The sequence below is a fragment of the Coregonus lavaretus genome (assembly GCF_964263955.1).
Source record: "Coregonus lavaretus genome assembly, chromosome: 20".
Taxonomy (NCBI): Eukaryota; Metazoa; Chordata; class Actinopteri; order Salmoniformes; family Salmonidae; genus Coregonus; species Coregonus lavaretus.
Window position 1 is genome coordinate 45,076,271 of NC_140007.1, and position 19,091 is coordinate 45,095,361.

A 19,091-nucleotide genomic window follows, 5' to 3' on the forward strand; every position below is an offset into this window, starting at 1 on the left:
GGACCTTCACCGACACCTAGTCTACTTCCCAGGCAGCAGAACGTTGAGCCTGATGGAAGACATTCTAGAGCCTTTCAGAGTTCCAGAATGCTGAGCCACATTCCACTCCTGGAATAGTTCCACAACAAGTCACTGAGAGGACGGGAGGTGGAAAGGAAGAGAGAGGACATTCACACTACCATTGTTGTGTGTTGGAGTTGTGCCGCAGAGCATCACGGGAGTTGTGTGTGTTGAGATGAGCACATTCATATAAATGGTTGAACTGAATTCCTGTCTCCCATCTCATCATTATTTAATTGTTATAAAAGCATGGTTATGAAACCCACGAGACATAACAACCAGGACAATGAAAACTCTTGCCAGCTGATGTTAGTGGACCTAGTATTCACCCAATCCCCACCCATAGTTTCAGTCTGAGTTTACACATTGTTTTGTACTGTTCATTTTGATACCATGTTGTCAAGCCCACAAACATGTGTGCAGTGAAAACAACAACAGTTCCGGAACTCAAAATGGTCAAGATAAACAACATTGGCCAGAATAACCTGTTTGGCTACCTGACTGACTTCCTGACCCGTTCTGTAAACCTGATCCTAACCACAGTCTCTTTTGAGGAGTTAGATGACAGTGATGATAACCCTGCAACAGCCTGTGTGACCTGTTGTCAAAAACATTGCCACATTCGAACAGCGGTGTGGTGAATCACTTTCTTCTCCTTTCTCTTCATGCCAGCCAGAGAGGATCCACCCAATTCCCACCCATAGATTGAGTGTCATTTCCCACATTATTTTGGATTATTTTGGACCTGTTGTTTTCAACTCTTAATGATCGGCTATGAAAAGCCAACTGAGATTTATTCCTGATTATTATTTGACCATGCTTGTCACTTATGAACATTTTTGAACATCTTGGCATGGTTCTGTTATAATCTCCACCCGGCACAGCCAGAAGAGGACTGGCCACCCCTCATAGCCTGGTTCCTCTCTAGGTTTCTTCCTAGGTTTTCGCCTTTCTAGGGAGTTTTTCCTAGCCACCGTGCTTCTACACCTGCATTACTAGCTGTTTGGGGTTTTAGGCTGGGTTTCTGTACAGCACTTCGAGATATTAGCTGATGTAAGAAGGGCTATATAAAATAAAATTGAAAATTGATTGATACCATATTCAAGCCCACTATTTAACATCTGCTGAGTGACAATAGTTTCAGAACTAGAGAAAGAAGGACAGAAACATGGTAAACAAACAACATGAGCTTTACTGAAACAGTTTGAATATTCTTTAGACCAGAATAACCTGTTTTGGCAACTGGAGTTTGAAGTTGGTGGACCAAAACCAAAAGTTATGTAGCACCTTTAAACTTGACCCAGATAGTCTCTTTAAGTAAGATGCCCTGATAACTGTGCAACAGCCTGTCTCTGTGTGACCTGTTGGCCACATGAATCCAGTGTGGTGAGTTACTTGTCTTTCTGAAAAACAACCCCAACCATGGTGGTTACTGGGTACATATTCCTCACTCTCCCAGATTCACTGTGAATGAAAAGCAACCGGTCTGACGAGGCCATCCGACCAAAACTCACAGCAGAACAATTATCTGCAGCGTGGCATTCATGTGAGCCAGGATCTGCATCCCCAATGACACCCTATTACCTACAAAGTGCACTACTTTTGGTCAAAACGGTGCACTATGTAGAGAACAGGGTGCCATTTGGGACGTAACCCAGAACTGTACAATGCACAGGCAACCCCTCCCCCTACGGCCCCAGCATGGCCGCCCAGTCGACTGTCAAAAGGTGGAGAACAAAGGAAACTCTTATTCCTTCTTGGAGATGTGCTCTACGATATGGAGAAGACTGTGACTGGGCCCTTTCTAACAATAATGGCTGGTTGTTCCTGGTCTGGCCACTAGGTGAGCTAGGCTCCTGTGTTCATGGAGAAACCAGTGAATTGAGTCATAGTGATCAGAAAAAGGAACCTGAAGTTTCTCAACTTGTTCAACGGAGGACATAGTGATCAATATTCTGGACAACCTTTTATGTCATGCATCTGTCTTTAATATGTCATGAGTAAACAGATTAGCCTACCTACTTCATAACTGACTATTTAAACGGGGTCAAGAACTGGAAAGAGCACATGATGTGAATAGTCATGGGGCGGAATGTAAGAGGTTAGTTATAACACACTCTCACTCTTCTGATATGAATGAGACAGGCCAATTTCATCAGATACAATTTGCCTTGCTGTATGTAGAAATGGAGCCCCCTTGTGACGAAGAGCTGCATGTCCCCTGACATTATTTAGTGGAGTGTACAGCACTTATATCACCATTGTGGTTGGGGGCATTTTCAATTTATATTCAGTCGTTTCAGGCCAAATTTAAATCCCATGCAAAATCCTAAATTCTAGTAAAATTGAATGTCTTTATCTCCTAGATTGGCCGAATTGAAATCGTTATTATCAGTCAAATAGATGCCATACAATATAATGGCTGTTCACATCACAGCTGTTCATAACAGTCGTCCCCAGCTGCTCATAGTGGGATGATTGAATAGAACAGCCTAGTTTAGTTGGAGTAAAACATATTACACATCACAGAGAAAGTTGAATAAATAGAGAACGACGATAACTCATTGTGGTGTTGGGCAATATGCTAATCTTGGTTAACCCAGAACTAAAGTCTCACGTAATTTGTCAGCTGCACACGCAGAATCTTTCCACGAGAGATTAGCAATATGCTATAAACCTAGGCCTCTTACACAGAATACATTAGTCATTCAAATATGCTTTAACTTTGTTTTGATTAGACGTAATACATAAGTTATTTAAATGTTCCCACACTCAATGAAGTTATAGGCCAATACTCTTAACAGAGAATGTTTTATATCCCACGTTTTACAATGATTGTTTACTGTAAGTGATAAAAAAAAGATACATCGTGACAGTATTATATTTAGCTATCTACTTATTGTGCTAATAAACATAGCGGCAAGCTACATATAAATCAAAAAGGTGTTTTTAGGGAGTCCGTGGATGTTGAAATCAAGGCCGGTCCGGATCACACCAAAGAAATACCCCAAAAAAGACGTCCGGTGTAGGTCCCCTTAGTGGGAAGTAGCATCAACAAGTAAAAACACTGGAGGGGGGTCTGGGGGAACTCCCCCATATTATATATTTTTCTTTCCAAATGCTCATTCAGCCAACTTATTCAGTACTTTGAGTCACTTACAGGAACTGATATGTGCTTAATGTGAAGCACCTGTTAATATTCACCCCCCCCCCCCACCCTCTTTAAAGGGAGAATCCAAATGTTTTGCATGAATGCAAATAGCCATGTCTATAAAGTAATTGCCAGTGCCCGGTTTCCCCGATAGCGATGAAACTTAAGCTTACGAGTGTTTTAACAAAGCATTGTTTCTATAATGGTTGAAGAACTTGCATGTGTTTCCCTAAACAGTGTGTCGTTAGAGCATGTGTCGATCAGCGTTCTCCATTCAAATCTTACCTTAACATTAGATACTGACGACGGATCAAGGTCCTAGAGAGAAATGATCACCAATGGCTGCTAATATTGAGGCGGCATCTTGTAATGCTTAGGCTATGCACTAAATCGAATATTTGGCACATTACATGTTAGTCATTTAGCAGATGCTCTTATCCAGAGCCACTTACAGGAGCAATTAGGGTTAAGTGCCTTGCTCAAGGGCATATCGACATATTTTTCACCTAGTCAGCTCAGGGATTCAAACCAGCAACCTTTCGGTTACTGGCCCAACTCTCTTAACCGCTAGGCTACCTGCCACCCATGAACTATTGCTTGCTCTAGTGGTTACCCTCAACAGCTCAGGGAACCTGGGCACCTGGAACAGGCTTGCGCACATCATTGCGCACATGTTGTTAAGCCTACACATCATGAAATTGAGGCAAAAATGAAAAACAGTAGCCTACAATTAGCAAATTAGAACTCAATTGATTGAACATGAAATTGATTTCAATATGGTTCCAATATATAGGCCTATGTAGCCTACTGCATTTATCTTTTAATGCAGTCATCTTGGTTTTCATTTTGAAGTATCTTTTGACCCTTTGCTTGTTTATAATAATTACAAAGACATTGGCAACTTTGTATTGTAGTCAACTTCATTCTAAAGTTATTGGCAGATACAGAGAGACAGATCTTGATTCTATGTTTAGCAGAGCTCTTCTGTGTATAAAGTGACACGGAATGGCAAAAAAGCATTGAACAACCCAGTTAGCTGTTCTACGAGTGGTCTGAGGCAGTCGGTAAATAACAAGTGTTTTCAAGTGTAACTTTAGTAACAATGGTTTTGGGAAACAGCTCTGAGATTTAACAATGAGCCTTTGAAAGTTCTGACGATGAACTTAGCCTTAAGATGCTTTTGGGAAACCGGGCCCTGGACAATAAATGATGTGAGACAAAATACATATATATTTTTTTTTTACATCATTTGAAGCGCAAATGACATTTTCGAAAGACACCTTTTGCATGTGAACATTTTGTATAATTTTTTATAATCACCATCCGGTGTACAAACCATGGAAATTAAAAACATAAAACTATGTTTTAAGTGAAAATTAGGCATTGGCCTGAAGCCACAAAATAAAGGAAATTCACATGAGCACCAGAATGCCTACTCCACCATGCTCTACCAAGGTTTTCCAGCACACAGCTTTGACCTAATACAGTAGCAATGTTGGTTTTGTACTTCAAACAATGTGTAGGCAGGTTCCTTAGGCTTGATGAATTGGGCTGTTTGAGAAGGTTTGAATCCTAAGCAACCTGCCTACACATTGTTGAAGTACAATAGACCAACATAGCTACTGTATTAGGTCAAAGCTGTGTGCTGGAAAACCTTGGTAGAGCGTGAGTGGAGTAGACATTGTGGTGCTCATGTGAATTCAAATCAAACTTGATTTAAAGTGCATTTACAATCACAACACACTTTACATTAAAACAATAACAAAATAACATAGAAATCACTTATTAAAAGCCTGGCTAAAAAGGTGGGTTTTTAAAAGTGATTAAAAAACTTAAATGGTGCCTCCCCCTCCTACCTGACAGGGCAAGCTGTTCCACAACTGAGGGGCTTTAATAGAGAACGCTCAGCCCCCTGCCTTGGTTCTGATTCTAGGAACCGTAAGCAGGCCGGCTCCTTGGGAGCGGAGCGCCCTCACTGGATTGTATAGAACAAGCATGTCTGTCAGTATAAGAGGGGGGCAAGGCCATGCAGGCCCTTAAAAGTTAAGAGTGAGATCTTAAAATCAGACCGATACTTGATTTGACTTGACTTTACAGGCAGCCAATGCAGATGCTGTAAAACTGGGCGGGGCAGGTAGCTTAGTGGTTAAGACCCAGTTGTGCCAGTAACCGAAAGGTCGCTGGTTCTAATCCCAGAGCAGACTAGGTGAAAAATCTGTCGATGTGCCCTTGAGCAAGGCACTTAACCCTAATTGCTCCTGTAAGTCGCTCTGGATAAGGCCGTCTGCTAAATGACTAAAATGTAAATGTAATGTGCTCATGTCTTCTAGTATTGGTTAGAATCCCAGCTGCAGTGTTCTGTACAAGTTGTAGGCTTCTAATAGTAGAGTCTGAGCAGCTGGACAGGAGGGCATTACAGTAGTCTAGATTATATTAGAGTCTGATCAGCTGGACAGGAGGGCATTACAGTAGTCTAGATTATATTAGAGGCTGGACAGGAGGACATTACAGTAGTCTAGATTATATTAGAGGCTGGACAGGAGGACATTACAGTAGTCTAGATTATATTAGAGGCTGGACAGGAGGACATTACAGTAGTCTAGATTATATTAGAGACTGATCAGCTGGACAGGAGGACATTACAGTAGTCTAGATTATATTAGAGTCTGATCAGCTGGACAGGAGGGCATTACAGTAGTCTAGATTATATTAGAGGCTGGACAGGAGGGAATTACAGTAGTCTAGATTATATTAGAGACTGATCAGCTGGACAGGAGGGCATTACAGTAGTCTAGATTATATTAGAGGCTGGACAGGAGGACATTACAATAGTCTAGATTATATTAGAGACTGATCAGCTGGACAGGAGGGCATTACAATAGTCTAGATTATATTAGAGACTGATCAGCTGGACAGGAGGACATTACAGTAGTCTAGATTATATTAGAGTCTGAGCAGCTGGACAGGAGGGCATTACAGTAGTCTAGATTATATTAGAGTCTGAGCAGCTGGACAGGAGGGCATTACAGTAGTCTAGATTATATTAGAGACTGATCAGCTGGACAGGAGGGCATTACAGTAGTCTAGATTATATTAGAGGCTGGACAGGAGGACATTACAATAGTCTAGATTATATTAGAGTCTGAGCAGCTGGACAGGAGGACATTACAGTAGTCTAGATTATATTAGAGTCTGATCAGCTGGACAGGAGGGCATTACAGTAGTCTAGATTATATTAGAGACTGATCAGCTGGACAGGAGGACATTACAGTAGTCTAGATTATATTAGAGTCTGATCAGCTGGACGGGAGGACATTACAGTAGTCTAGATTATATTAGAGACTGATCAGCTGGACAGGAGGACATTACAGTAGTCTAGATTATATTAGAGTCTGAGCAACTGGACGGGAGGGCATTACAGTAGTCTAGATTATATTAGAGTCTGATCAGCTGGACAGGAGGACATTACAGTAGTCTAGATTATATTAGAGTCTGATCAGCTGGACAGGAGGACATTACAGTAGTCTAGATTATATTAGAGTCTGAGCAACTGGACGGGAGGACATTACAGTAGTCTAGATTATATTAGAGTCTGATCAGCTGGACAGGAGGACATTACAGTAGTCTAGATTATATTAGAGTCTGATCAGCTGGACAGGAGGACATTACAGTAGTCTAGATTATATTAGAGTCTGAGCAACTGGACGGGAGGACATTACAGTAGTCTAGATTATATTAGAGTCTGAGCAACTGGACGGGAGGACATTACAGTAGTCTAGATTATATTAGAGTCTGATCAGCTGGACAGGAGGACATTACAGTAGTCTAGATTATATTAGAGTCTGATCAGCTGGACAGGAGGACATTACAGTAGTCTAGATTATATTAGAGACTGATCAGCTGGACAGGAGGACATTACAGTAGTCTAGATTATATTAGAGTCTGATCAGCTGGACAGGAGGGCATTACAGTAGTCTAGATTATATTAGAGTCTGATCAGATGGACAGGAGGACATTACAGTAGTCTAGATTATATTAGAGTCCACGGTCAGAGGACAGCAGTAGGTAATTTACTACCTTGACAAGTGCAGTCTCAGTGCTGTAAAATGGTTTGAAACCGGATTGGTAGGTTTCAAAGATACTGTGTGAATTAAATAATGAGGTCAGCCGCTGGCCTTCTCTAGTATCTTAAAGGAAGCGGAGGTTTGAGATCAGTCGTTTTTTAGTTCATCTGGTTCAAGTTTTTTTTAACCAGGAGTTCTTTGAGCAGCTTTGTGGGCATAGGGTCAAGTTGGCAGGTGGTAGGCTTGGAGTGCAGCCATGTCATCAGAAGTCAGGGGTGTTAAACAATCCAGAATTATTTTTCGACTTCAGACCAATGCCTGCTTCTCACTTAAAACATTGATTTATTGTTTTTAATACTCTTTATGTATACTTATATTCCCCATGTACCTTTGTATTGATGTATTATTGTTAATAAAAATGAATACAATTAGGTGCGCTTTGGGTGGGTGGGTAATACCCAGGCGAAGGAGATGGGACTGTATGGAAGGGAGTTTAGTCCAACGGTAGTTATTCCTGTAAATCCACCATGGCTACTCCCGCCTCCAGTAGTTGATCTAGAAGTGTTGGAGAGACTACAGAAAGATAGGGAGGGTGTTGATCCATCTGATTTATTTAAGAGGTCTGGAAACTGTGAATCAGGATTTTGTGGCCATTTACACAGATGGTTCAAAAGATCCAAGGACAGGACGTACTGGGTCAGCATTTGTAGTGCAGGAATGTGGGGTGGAAGTCAGGAAACGTATTACAGATCATCTGGCTGTATATACGGCGGAGCTGATGGCCATACTGTTGGCCTTGCAGTGGGTGGAGGAAGTTAAGCCAGACAGAGTAGTTATTTGTTCTGATTCATGTGCAGTGTTCATGAGTCTCCAGTCCTTTAGCTCACGTAGCAGACAAGACCTGCTTTATGAGGTGCTACAAACCCGTGGCAGGATTAAACAGATGGGTATTCAGATGAGATTTACTTGGGTCCCAGCCCTTGTGGGGGTGGAGGGGAACAGGCTAAACAAGCACTTAGTAGTGGGGATGTTGATGTTGAAGTTTCAATGAGCAGGGCAGAGGCAAACAGACTGATATATACAGTGATGGTGCAGAGATGGCAGGAGCAGTGGAATAGAGATAATAAGGGCAGGCATTTATTTCAAGTACAGAGGAAAGTCGGGGAGGGGAGGACGGCAGGAAGGGACAGAAGAGAGGAGGCTATTTTTACAAGATTACGGGTGGGACACAGCCAGTTGAATAAGACATTAAATGTGATAGGAAAGTATCCAACAGGAAAGTGTGATTATTGTCAGGAAATAGAGACTGTGGCGCATGTATTGCTACAGTTTAGGCAGTATCAGAGGGAAAGAGAGGATGATATCTAGTATGAGTGAGAAGGGGATACAGGAAATTAGTTTAAATATTATATTGAGTAGAACGTCATTAGAAATAGTCTCAAATATTTTGTTATCTTTTTTAAGAGCAATGGGGCTGGCAGGTAGGATTTAGTTTCTCCCTGTCTCTGGCCCACACTCCAGTACAGTAGGTGGTGGTAATGCACCATAACGTTGGATGCCAACCGCCGACAAACCCCACTGAAGAAGAAGAAGAAATACAATTAGGTGGACATGTCACTTTAAGAACGTCGGTGAACACGTGTGCAGCGCTCTTCACTTGGAGAAAAAAAAAAGTTTGACATACATTTCTGAAATTACCAAGGAAGTCATCCATTTTTTACCTGCCAACAATCGTCTAAAGAGAAAGTACTGCATACTGTCCGATAAATTAACTTGGACAGTGATACGATGGACGGGATAGCCCAGGTAACGACAGCGTCTGAAAAAGTGTTTATGTTCGCTAAATAAAATGTTCAACCCACTTCTATTGCGCAAAAGTATTGCGTGGTGGTCTATTTGTGTGTTGGTTGCATGCCTATCATCTAATGACAACTTTGTCTACTTAGTTAGTTAATAAAAAACATTGTTTACCTTTGTTTCCTGAATATCAAAAGAAAATTCAGACTTCAGGATTTACTCTGGACCTGGGACCCTTGAAAGAGCCCTTGGCATTTATTAGAGTGCTCGAATGGGTAAGTTTGTTAATGTTTTTCTAACTATTTATTATTAAGCTATCATGTAGCCCAGTATGTACTCTTACGGACCTTAACTTGACCATTCCTCCTTAAGGTACACGGACCTTTATATGTTATTTTCAGAGGTAGACTGGCTCTGGCAGCCAAAACAGCCAGATACTCCATCTAAAGGTGACTCGATTCTCGATTGCTAAACGGTTCTAGGAACATAAAGCCCTCTACTTTCATATCACATCAAAAATAATTTCAGTAATGCGAAATACACACTTACTGTACACTATTTTAACCGGCTTTATCACAGTTGCAGCTGACAGTATTTTTCAGTGACATGTTTCTGGCGGCCTTCTTCCATTACACTGAGTATGCAAAATAGCTAATCGGGTCATTCCTACAACGTGGTGCCTTTTTTTGTCCCCAGGAAATATCACTTATTATTTAGTGTAAAATGTGGACAATTAGCACAAGTGGTCCCTCTGTCTTCTGTAAAGACGCGCTGTAACATGGAGACATGGCCGTGTGGGAACACTAAACTCTAACCCTGTAAAGGTGTGTATCAATTGAACTTTTTTTTTGTTTTGTTTTTTATAATTTCATGCTGATATAAACGATATGGTCCTTATGCTTCCAAAACCGTATCGCAAAGCGATATGTTAATGTTCAGACCGAGTGTTCCGCTCTTAACAAAACTCCCCCGTACAGAAGACGCCTTCGTCCAACAACCCTTATGTGTCATGGAATTGAGTCATGATCAAGGGCTAGCGATCATCTGGCCTATCATGGGGAGAACCTCAATGACTTGAAATTAATGTTTTTATTCTGTATAAATATGCAGGGCTTGGTCTATGTAGAGGTAGTCGGATTAATTAGGCTGTAATACACAATTCATTGGTATATACTGCCTGAAAATATGACTGCAAAATCGTGTAAAATGTTCCTTACAATTCAGAATGTTGAAAACAATTACATGTGAATTTACTCTACCGGTTGACTGTGGTGTTGGTCCAGATGGTCGAAATTTGAGACAAAATATCCACAGCAAAGTGTTGTTTACCCAACTTTTTAGAGTGCAGGTACTGAAGTTGAATTTTCTTTCACCTGGCACATGCTTAAAACCATGTAAACACCTGCTGACTTCAGGTAGTATCACTGAGGTATGGTTAGTATCCATGCATTGTGTGCATGTACTTCCGTCTTGTGCACATGCCTTCGGTCATGAGCAAACATATGTGTGCAAGCGATGCATGCATACTAACTTAAATCAGCAGGTATTTACATGGTCCAGGTTATCGAAAAAGTTGGGCAAACAATACTTTCCTGTCAATATTTTTTTCTCAAATTGAGGACAAACTGCACAGACAACCGGTAGAGTAAGTTCAAATGTAATTAAATTCATCATTCTGGCTTGTAAGGAACATCTACACGACTTTGCAGTCATTAGTTTCAGAATGTATGTATTACAGCCTGATTTAATCAGACTAATGCATAGGGTGCCTTTTTTTTTTTTTACCGTGTCACCAGCCACCCTGCATAGCAGCAGAACGGGTTTCAAATGGATTGAAACTAGCTGGTGTTGTGATGTACTGCAGGCCCATAGTTGGTGATCTCACTGTGACCTCCTCCTGTTATTCATCATGTAACAATTTGGAAGTCCCGACCTCGACTATACCGTAACAACTTAATTGTTGCAAACTAAATATGAAAGATGGTAGCAATCTGTTCATTTACAAGATGCAACAAATGTATATTTTTGCAAAGAATGTTGACTGCCTGTGACACCAAAACAATAGAAGACGGACTCAGAACTCGTCTGGAGATCCTTTAGATCTCGCTGAAATGTGATATTTTACCAGTATATTATTATTATTATTATTATTATACAATATTCACCACACTATACTATGACCTCTGTAGAGTATCAATACAACAAGGCTCTACACAGCCATCTGTGAGGTGGCGTCTCTTGACATTGCATCCTGTATCACATCCTGTATCGCATGTATTAAAGGAGTGTTTTACTCAGGCTAATAAAACAACTTCTCTCTACGGTGTGAGACCATCATGACGGATTTACATTTCAGTCATTTAGCAGACGCTCTTATCCAGAGCGACTTACAGTTAGCGAGTGCATACATTTTTCATACTACTACTACTACTACTACTAGTCGATTGCTCTACTGTGTTTTTTTGTTTCTATAGTCAAGTGATAATCACTTCCTGTGAGGAAGGATGCCCTTCTGTAGAGGAAATCGTGTGTGAGCGGGAGAGGAAGCCCGTCGATCATCCACGATGACTCGCTGTGCATGATCCAGTCATAATAATAATAATAATAATATGCCATTTAGCAGACGCTTTTATCCAAAGCGACTTACAGTCATGCGTGCATACATTTTATGTGTGTATGGGTGGTCCCGGGGATCGAACCCACTACCTAGGCGTTACAACCGCCGTACTCTACCAGCAGACCTACAGAGGACCACATAGTTGTCTTACTCCACTTTTTACTGTCGGTAGTTTTTATCTGATCCGTTACCAGACCGGTCAACTCCCGTCACTTCAGACTGCTATGAACCTGTAAAGCAAACTGCCGTTTAGTTAGCACAGGGTGCCATAGTCGTGTTCTAATCTGCACTGTTTGGACTGAATGTCATTTCAGAAAGAGTTATATGTCCAGTTATGCACTGTGTCCTGTCCCGTGTAGCTCAGTTGGTACAGCATGGCGTTTTGCAACGCCAGGGTTGTGGGTTCGATTCCCACGGGGGGGCCAGTATGAAAAAATAAATAATAAAATGTATGCACTCACTAACTGTAAGTCGCTCTGGATAAGAGCGTCTGCTAAATGATTAAAATCTAAAATCTGTCCTTATTTGGCTTTGTCTGTCTGCAGGTCTTCTCCATATTTGCCTTCGCTACGACGTCGGGCTATGCCGGCTCTACGAGCATCAATGTGCAGTGCCAGGGTAACGGCAGCCAAGAAATCACTGCTGCCTTTAACTACCCGTTCAGGTAAGCAGAACAGGAGTAAACAGATTCATCGTATGGGTGTGTGATGTTTCTGTTCAAAGTGGCTTGTTATTATAATTGGGTTGTGTTCAGCGAGGCACACTGAAGCGAAATGTTTTGCGACAAAATAAACGAACATCTGTATTTTTACGGGACAAGCTCAGCCGAGTACCTCCCCGTTTTCACTCCGTTACAAAACATTTCCCAAATGTCTACCTACTGAACATGACCCTATACTACATGTCTCTACACCCAAAAACGAATGTGTTCTTATTGGCCCATTTCTGGTAGTACCTCCCTGTTTCACTTAGTTTTCTCCTTACTGAACACCACCCTCTCTCTACACATCTGTTCCCCACAGGCTGATGGCCCATCCATACAGCGTCCCCTCCTGTAAGAACGACTCCAGTACCATCCAGCTCTATCTGACCGGCGACCACTCCTCCTCAGCTGAGTTCTACGTCTGTATTGGGGTGTTTGCCTTCCTCTACAGTGCCGCCAGCCTGGTGATCTACCTTGGCTACCAACACGTCTACAGGCAGACCAGCCGTGGCCCCATTGTGGTGAGTTATCTGGGAATTGTTTCGTCCGTGCTCTTTGTAGTGGTGAATGGAAGGTGTAGATGTTAGTCTACAGAATGACTTGGAACACTAAAGAGTTTGAGCGTTGGCACGAAATAGCTATAGACACTTGACAACTGCGTGAGATGGGCACTTAACGAGAGAAAGGGATCTTAACAGTGGTCTGTAAATGAAGAACTGGAACTGGGGAGGGTGAAGGGTGTGTTCATCTGGAGGTGGGTGGGTGGGTGGGTGGGGGGTGGACCTATGGAACTGGGGGTGGCAATCCAAGAAATTGTCATTGAACATTTTGGTTGCTTGTGGACCAACAGATCTGGGTGAAGTACATTGTCAGATATTTGAGGTGCACTTGATTTAGTTTTCCTGGTACAATGGATTAGTCCCAAAAGTGCAAACTCCAAGCTGAATCAAGCGAACATCAAATACTTTCAAATCTTTGACGTTGTCTATTTAACCCACAACTGCTTCACTAATTCAAGTTTCACACAATCGGATGCAAAACAATGCAAATCAAAAGCCTGATAACTAATGATTTGGATTTGGTGGTGGTGGGATGCAGGAATACGCTGTTGTGAAGAAGTCAGGTTGTTATATGGACTGTTTACATACTGTTTGTAGGCGGGTTCGTCTGATTTTAAGTTCCAACTTTCGTCTTGAACCTGCATTTATATACTTTATTTACCATGTCTCCTATCCTTCCAACAGGACCTGCTGGTGACCGGAGCCTTCACCTTCCTGTGGTTGGTGTCCTCCTCTGCCTGGGGTAAAGGCCTGACTGACGTGAAGTGGGCCACCAGCCCCTCTAACCTGGTAGGCTTAATCTCCACCTGCAAGGACGTCGGCAACAAGTGCACACCAGGAGCAGTGCCTCACATGGGGCGACTCAACTCCTCTGTGGTAGGCTACTACATGTAGAGTTATTAATATTGGTTACTTACAGTGCCCTCCTGAATTATTGGCACCCTAGGTAAATATGGACAAAAGGCTGTGAAAAAATGTAATTGTTGTTTATCAGCTTGATCTTACACTTAAAATATCATATTAATCTAAACTTTAATTGAGTAAAACAAATTCTAAAATGTTTTTTGTCGTCAAGAAATAATAAATAATTATGTTATGTTTGATGAGGTGGGAGAAAACATAGAAAGGGATTTGAGACCATTCCTCCGTACAGAAACTCTCCAGATCCTTCAGTCCTTGGTCCTGGCTTGTGGACTCTCCTCTTCACCCCACAGGTTTAGGTCAGAGCACTGGGATGGTCTTTGCAAAAGCTTGATTCTATGGTCAGTGAAACATTTTCGTGGCAGAGGCAGACAAGTTTTGGCCTAAAATCTCTTGGTACTTGGAGTCCATAATACCATGTATCCTAACAAGTTTTCCAGGGCCTTTGGAAGTAAAACAGCCCCACAACATCACAGATCCATCACCAAACATCACAGATCCACCACCATACTTCACAGATCCACCACCATACTTCACAGATCCACCACCACGCTTCACAGATCCACCACCACACTTCACAGATCCACCACCACACTTCACAGATCCACCACCACACTTCACAGATCCACCACCACACTTCACAGTGGGGATTAGGTTATTTTCTGCATGACCATATGGCTGTTTGTACTCCAAACCAACCTCTGGTGTTTGTTGCCAAAAAAAGCTCTCTTTTTATCTCATCACACCATAGAACCTGGTTCCAGTCAAAGTTCCAATGACATTTAGCAAACTCCAGGCGTTTACGTTTGTGGTTTGGTGACAGCAGAGGCTTTCTTCTGGCAACACTTCCAAATAACTTGTTGGCATGGAGGTGGCGTCTAATTGTAGTTTTGGAGACTCGGTGACCCCAAGATGTAACCAACTTCTGCAATTCTCCAACTGTGATCCTTGGAGACATTTTTGCCACTTGAACCATCCTTTTCACTGTGCGTGAGGGCAAAATACACTTGCATCCTCTTCCAGGCAGGTTAATCACAGCTCCAGTTGTTTTTAAATTTCTTAATTATTGCTTCAATAGTGGAGATGGGTATTTTCAGGCGTGTAGCTTTCCCATGTTGATGGATGACTAAGGGAGTTTAGCCTGTGTCACCTCATATTTATACCGCAGTGAAACAGGAAGTCATGGATGACCACTTAAGAGTTCCCAAAGACTCAGATGAACTTAAAAAAAAAAAGTAAAATCTTAATTGGAATATACATCAATTAGATTTTGTTCATAATAATTTCTAGGGGTTCCAATAATTGTAGCACGCATATTTTTGAATAAAATAATTATTTATTTTAATGACGATTCATATGATATTTTGAGGGTAAGATTAAGCTTTTAATACAGCGCCTTTTGTTCATATTTACCAATCATTCAGGAGAGCGCTGTATTATCTCTACAGGGAGGGGGAAAAAGTATTTGATCCCCTGCTGATTTGGTACGTTTGCCCACTGACAAAGACATGATCAGTCTATCATTTTAATGGCAGCTTTATTTGAACAGTGAGAGACAGAATAACAACAACAAAAAATCCAGAAAAACGCATGTCAAAAATGTTGTAAATTGATTTGCATTTTAATGAGGGAAATAAGTATTTGACCCCTCTGCAAAACATGACTTAGTACTTGGTGGCAAATCCCTTGTTGGCAATCACAGAGGTCAGACGTTTCTTGTAGTTGGCCACCAGGTTTGCACACATCTCAGGAGGGATTTTGTCCCACTCCTCTTTGCAGATCTTCTCCAAGTCATTAAGGTTTCGAGGCTGATGTTTGGCAACTCGAACCTTCAGCTCCCTCCACAGATTTTCTATGGGATTAAGGTCTGGAGACGGGCTAGGCCACTCCAGGACCTTAATGTGCTTCTTATTGAGTCACTCCTTTGTTGCCTTGGCCGTGTGTTTTGGGTCATTGTCATGCTGGAATACCCATCCACGACCCATTTTCAATGCCCTGGCTGAGGGAAGGAGGTTCTCACCCAAGATTTGACGGTACATGGCCCCGTCCATCGTCCCTTTGATGAGGTGAAGTTGTCCTGTCCCCTTAGCAGAAAAACACCCCTAAAGCATAATGTTTCCACCTCCATGTTTGACGGTGGGGATCGTGTTCTTGGGGTCATAGGCAGCATTCCTCCTCCTAACACGGTGAGTTGAGTTGATGCCAAAGAGCTCGATTTTGGTCTCATCTGACCACAACACTTTCACCCAGTTCTCCTCTGAATCATTCAGATGTTCTTTGGCAAACTTCTAACGGCCCTGTATATGTGCTTTCTTGAGCAGGGGGACCTTGCGGGTGCTGCAGGATTTCAGTCCTTCACGGCGTAGTGTGTTACCAATTGTTTTCTTGGTGACTATGGTCCCAGCTGCCTTGAGATCATTGACAAGATCCTCCCGTGTAGTTCTGGGCTGATTCCTCACCGTTCTCATGATCATTGCAACTCTATGAGGTGAGATCTTGCATGGAGCCCCAGGCCGAGGGAGATTGACAGTTCTTTTGTGTTTATTCCATTTGCAAATAATCGCACCAACTGTTGTCACCTTCTCACCAAGCTACTTGGCGATGGTCTTGTAGCCCATTCCAGCCTTGTGTAGGTCTACAATCTTGTCCCTGACATCCTTGGAGAGCTCTTTGGTCTTGGCCATGGTGGAGAGTTTGGAATCTGATTGATTGCTTCTGCGGACAGGTGTCTTTTATACAGGTAACGAGCTGAGATTAGGAGCACTCCCTTTAAGAGTGTGCTCCTAATCTCAGCTCGTTACCTGTATAAAAGACACCTGGGAGCCAGATATCTTTCTGATTGAGAGGGGGTCAAATACTTATTTCCCTCATTAAAATGCAAATCAATTTATAACATTTTTGACATGCGTTTTTCTGGATTTTTTTGTTGTTATTCTGTCTCTCACTGTTCAAATAAACCTACCATTAAAATTATAGACTGATCATTTCTTTGCCAGTGGGCAAACGTACAAAATCAGCAGGGGATCAAATACTTTTTTCCCTCACTGTACATGGGTGGAATCTGGGAAATCATCCTGGGAACTCTGCTCAAAAACAAGTTTTACATGTCAACCTGAGTTTTTGCTTGATAACTGAGTCCCCCCCCCCCCCCTCAATTACAGCCCTGGCTGCAGAATTCCATCCATGTCTCTTCCATATACCGTCAATTTAATTTTATGAAGAAATTGTAATGTGGAGCCATTACCATTTGATGCATGCCATTGAGAAATGTGACACTTCCTTACTAAGAAACATGATTTTTGTCCTGACTAAAATATGTGTTTTTTTTGTGGCAGATCTTTGGATTTCTCAACCTGATATTGTGGGGTGGTAACTGCTGGTTCATCTTTAAGGAGACGCCCTTCCACAAGTCAGCCAACCCCCCTGGTGACGCCGAGGAGGGGTCAGGGGTCAGGCCTTCCTAACTGGATAGTTCCCTGCTGTCAACGGCTGCGTTCCAGACTGCATGCGAAGCAGTCGCACAAATTAACCAATCTTGGGGGGCGCCACTAGAAATGTCTTCTAGTAGCTTTATTAAGTTGGAAACAGTTTCTTTCATGAATTGCCAACATTGACAGCTTCACGTTTATTATTCAGAAGTGTTCGAGGTGGTGCGTTTTGAAGATGTCTAAACGGGTACAAAACTGAATCCAGCAAATATGCCATAAATATAAGTCATAGCTAGTTTTGTTTCAGAACTACTTTTGTTTCATGCAGTCAACTGTTTTTTAGTTTAACAGTACATCTTAACACAATGCAACGATCAAATGCGTCCCTCAGTTTATTCAGAAAGAGTCGAGACGTGTGAATTTATTTTGTTGATCGGAAAACCAGTGTTTTTCGTCTCACACTGTTACTTTGTGGATAGTTTTAGTGTTTTTGTTGTATAAAAAAAAAAAAGCAAGCTGTTATTCTCTCACTCTGCTTGTTATTTGCCAGTTAAAATAGTCACTCTATTTTAAATGGTCACAGACATTACAAGTGATGCCAAAAGCCAGGGATCATCAACTATTGTAGATTCAGCTGAAGGCCATTATATATTATTTTGTGGATGGTCGGGGGATCGGAAAACATTTAATTACAAATTATTTATTGACTGCAAGAAGCCCAATTTAGATATCATATTTGACTGAAACATAATTTCAAACCTTGCTTACATTTGAATACGATCACATATCTCTCTATTATGCGTGGGAATACTTTGGAACAGATTTTCTCAATTAAAATCACTTGGTGCTGATTTGCTGTGTTATGTCAAAAAATTATAAAAAACAGTTGGGGAACCCTGCCATAAGCAACAGTACTTACTTTCATATAAGGTTTGAAATGTGCCTTTTTTCTGTTGTTCGGCATGGTTTGTGATATTGTTTTAATTTAACAACGTTTTGTAAGAAAATAAAGCCATCAAACTCCTGTTTTCACGCCTACCTCACAGTATTCATGACACGTCCCTTTTTCACCTACCATTTCAGTTTTTACCGCTCAATTCTTAACATTTCAGTACCACTTCAGTTTAAGTTCTTACCAATGCAGTTCTTACCATTTCAGTTCTTACCATTTTAGTACTTTCCATTTCAGTACCTGTTCAGTTATGCAAAAATACTGAAGACTGGTTACTTGTACGTTTTTGTGCCTCTCTTCTACCTCAACATGTGATAAGGCAGAACTTCTTCCAGCTGTCAACTACTTCCTGTTCATGTAGTGCTCCCCATCGGCTTTCAATTCACCTTGTATTTTATGTTTCAAATGATCACCTTCGTTCGATATAAACTCAGCAAAAAAAAGAAACGTCCCTTTTTCAGGACCCTGTCTTTCAAAGATAATTCGTAAAAATCCAAATAACTTCACAGATCTTCATTGTAAAGGGTTTAAACACTTTCCCATGCTTGTTCAATGAACCATAAACAATTAATGAACATGTACCTGTGGAATGGTCGTTAAGACTCTAACAGCTTACAGACGGTAGGCAATTAAGGTTACAGTTATGAAAACTTAGGACACTAAAGAGGCCTTTCTACTGACTCTGAAAGAAAGGGTCCCTGCTCATCTGCGTGAACGTGCCTTAGGCATGAGGACTGCAGATGTGGCCAGGGCAATAAATTGCAATGCCCATACTGTGAGACACCTAAGACAGCGCTACAGGGAGACAGGACAGACAGCTGATCGTCCTCGCAGTGGT

At 41.7% G+C, this 19,091-nt stretch overlaps 1 protein-coding gene across 1 annotated transcript; it reads left to right on the forward strand.

The window, feature by feature from the left end:
- The first annotated feature begins 8,882 nt into the window (after nucleotides 1-8,882).
- sypl2b (synaptophysin-like 2b) lies at nucleotides 8,883-18,329 on the forward strand. The gene is made up of 6 exons (XM_084184444.1): nucleotides 8,883-9,081; nucleotides 9,270-9,347; nucleotides 12,235-12,353; nucleotides 12,712-12,913; nucleotides 13,637-13,828; nucleotides 17,209-18,329. Exons 1-6 carry the CDS (start codon nucleotides 9,064-9,066, stop codon nucleotides 17,335-17,337), a joined length of 738 nt encoding a protein of 245 aa, XP_084040570.1. The 5' UTR covers nucleotides 8,883-9,063; the 3' UTR covers nucleotides 17,338-18,329.
- The last annotated feature ends 762 nt before the right edge of the window (nucleotides 18,330-19,091 follow it).

What these genes read in the sequence shown, in the direction of transcription:
- sypl2b (XM_084184444.1), top strand. An exon ending in GCCTTTAACTACCCGTTCAG is followed by an intron (nt 12,354 to 12,711) that starts GTAAGCAGAACA and finishes TGTTCCCCACAG; the next exon opens with GCTGATGGCCCATCCATACA. An exon ending in CCAGCCGTGGCCCCATTGTG is followed by an intron (nt 12,914 to 13,636) that starts GTGAGTTATCTG and finishes TCCTTCCAACAG; the next exon opens with GACCTGCTGGTGACCGGAGC.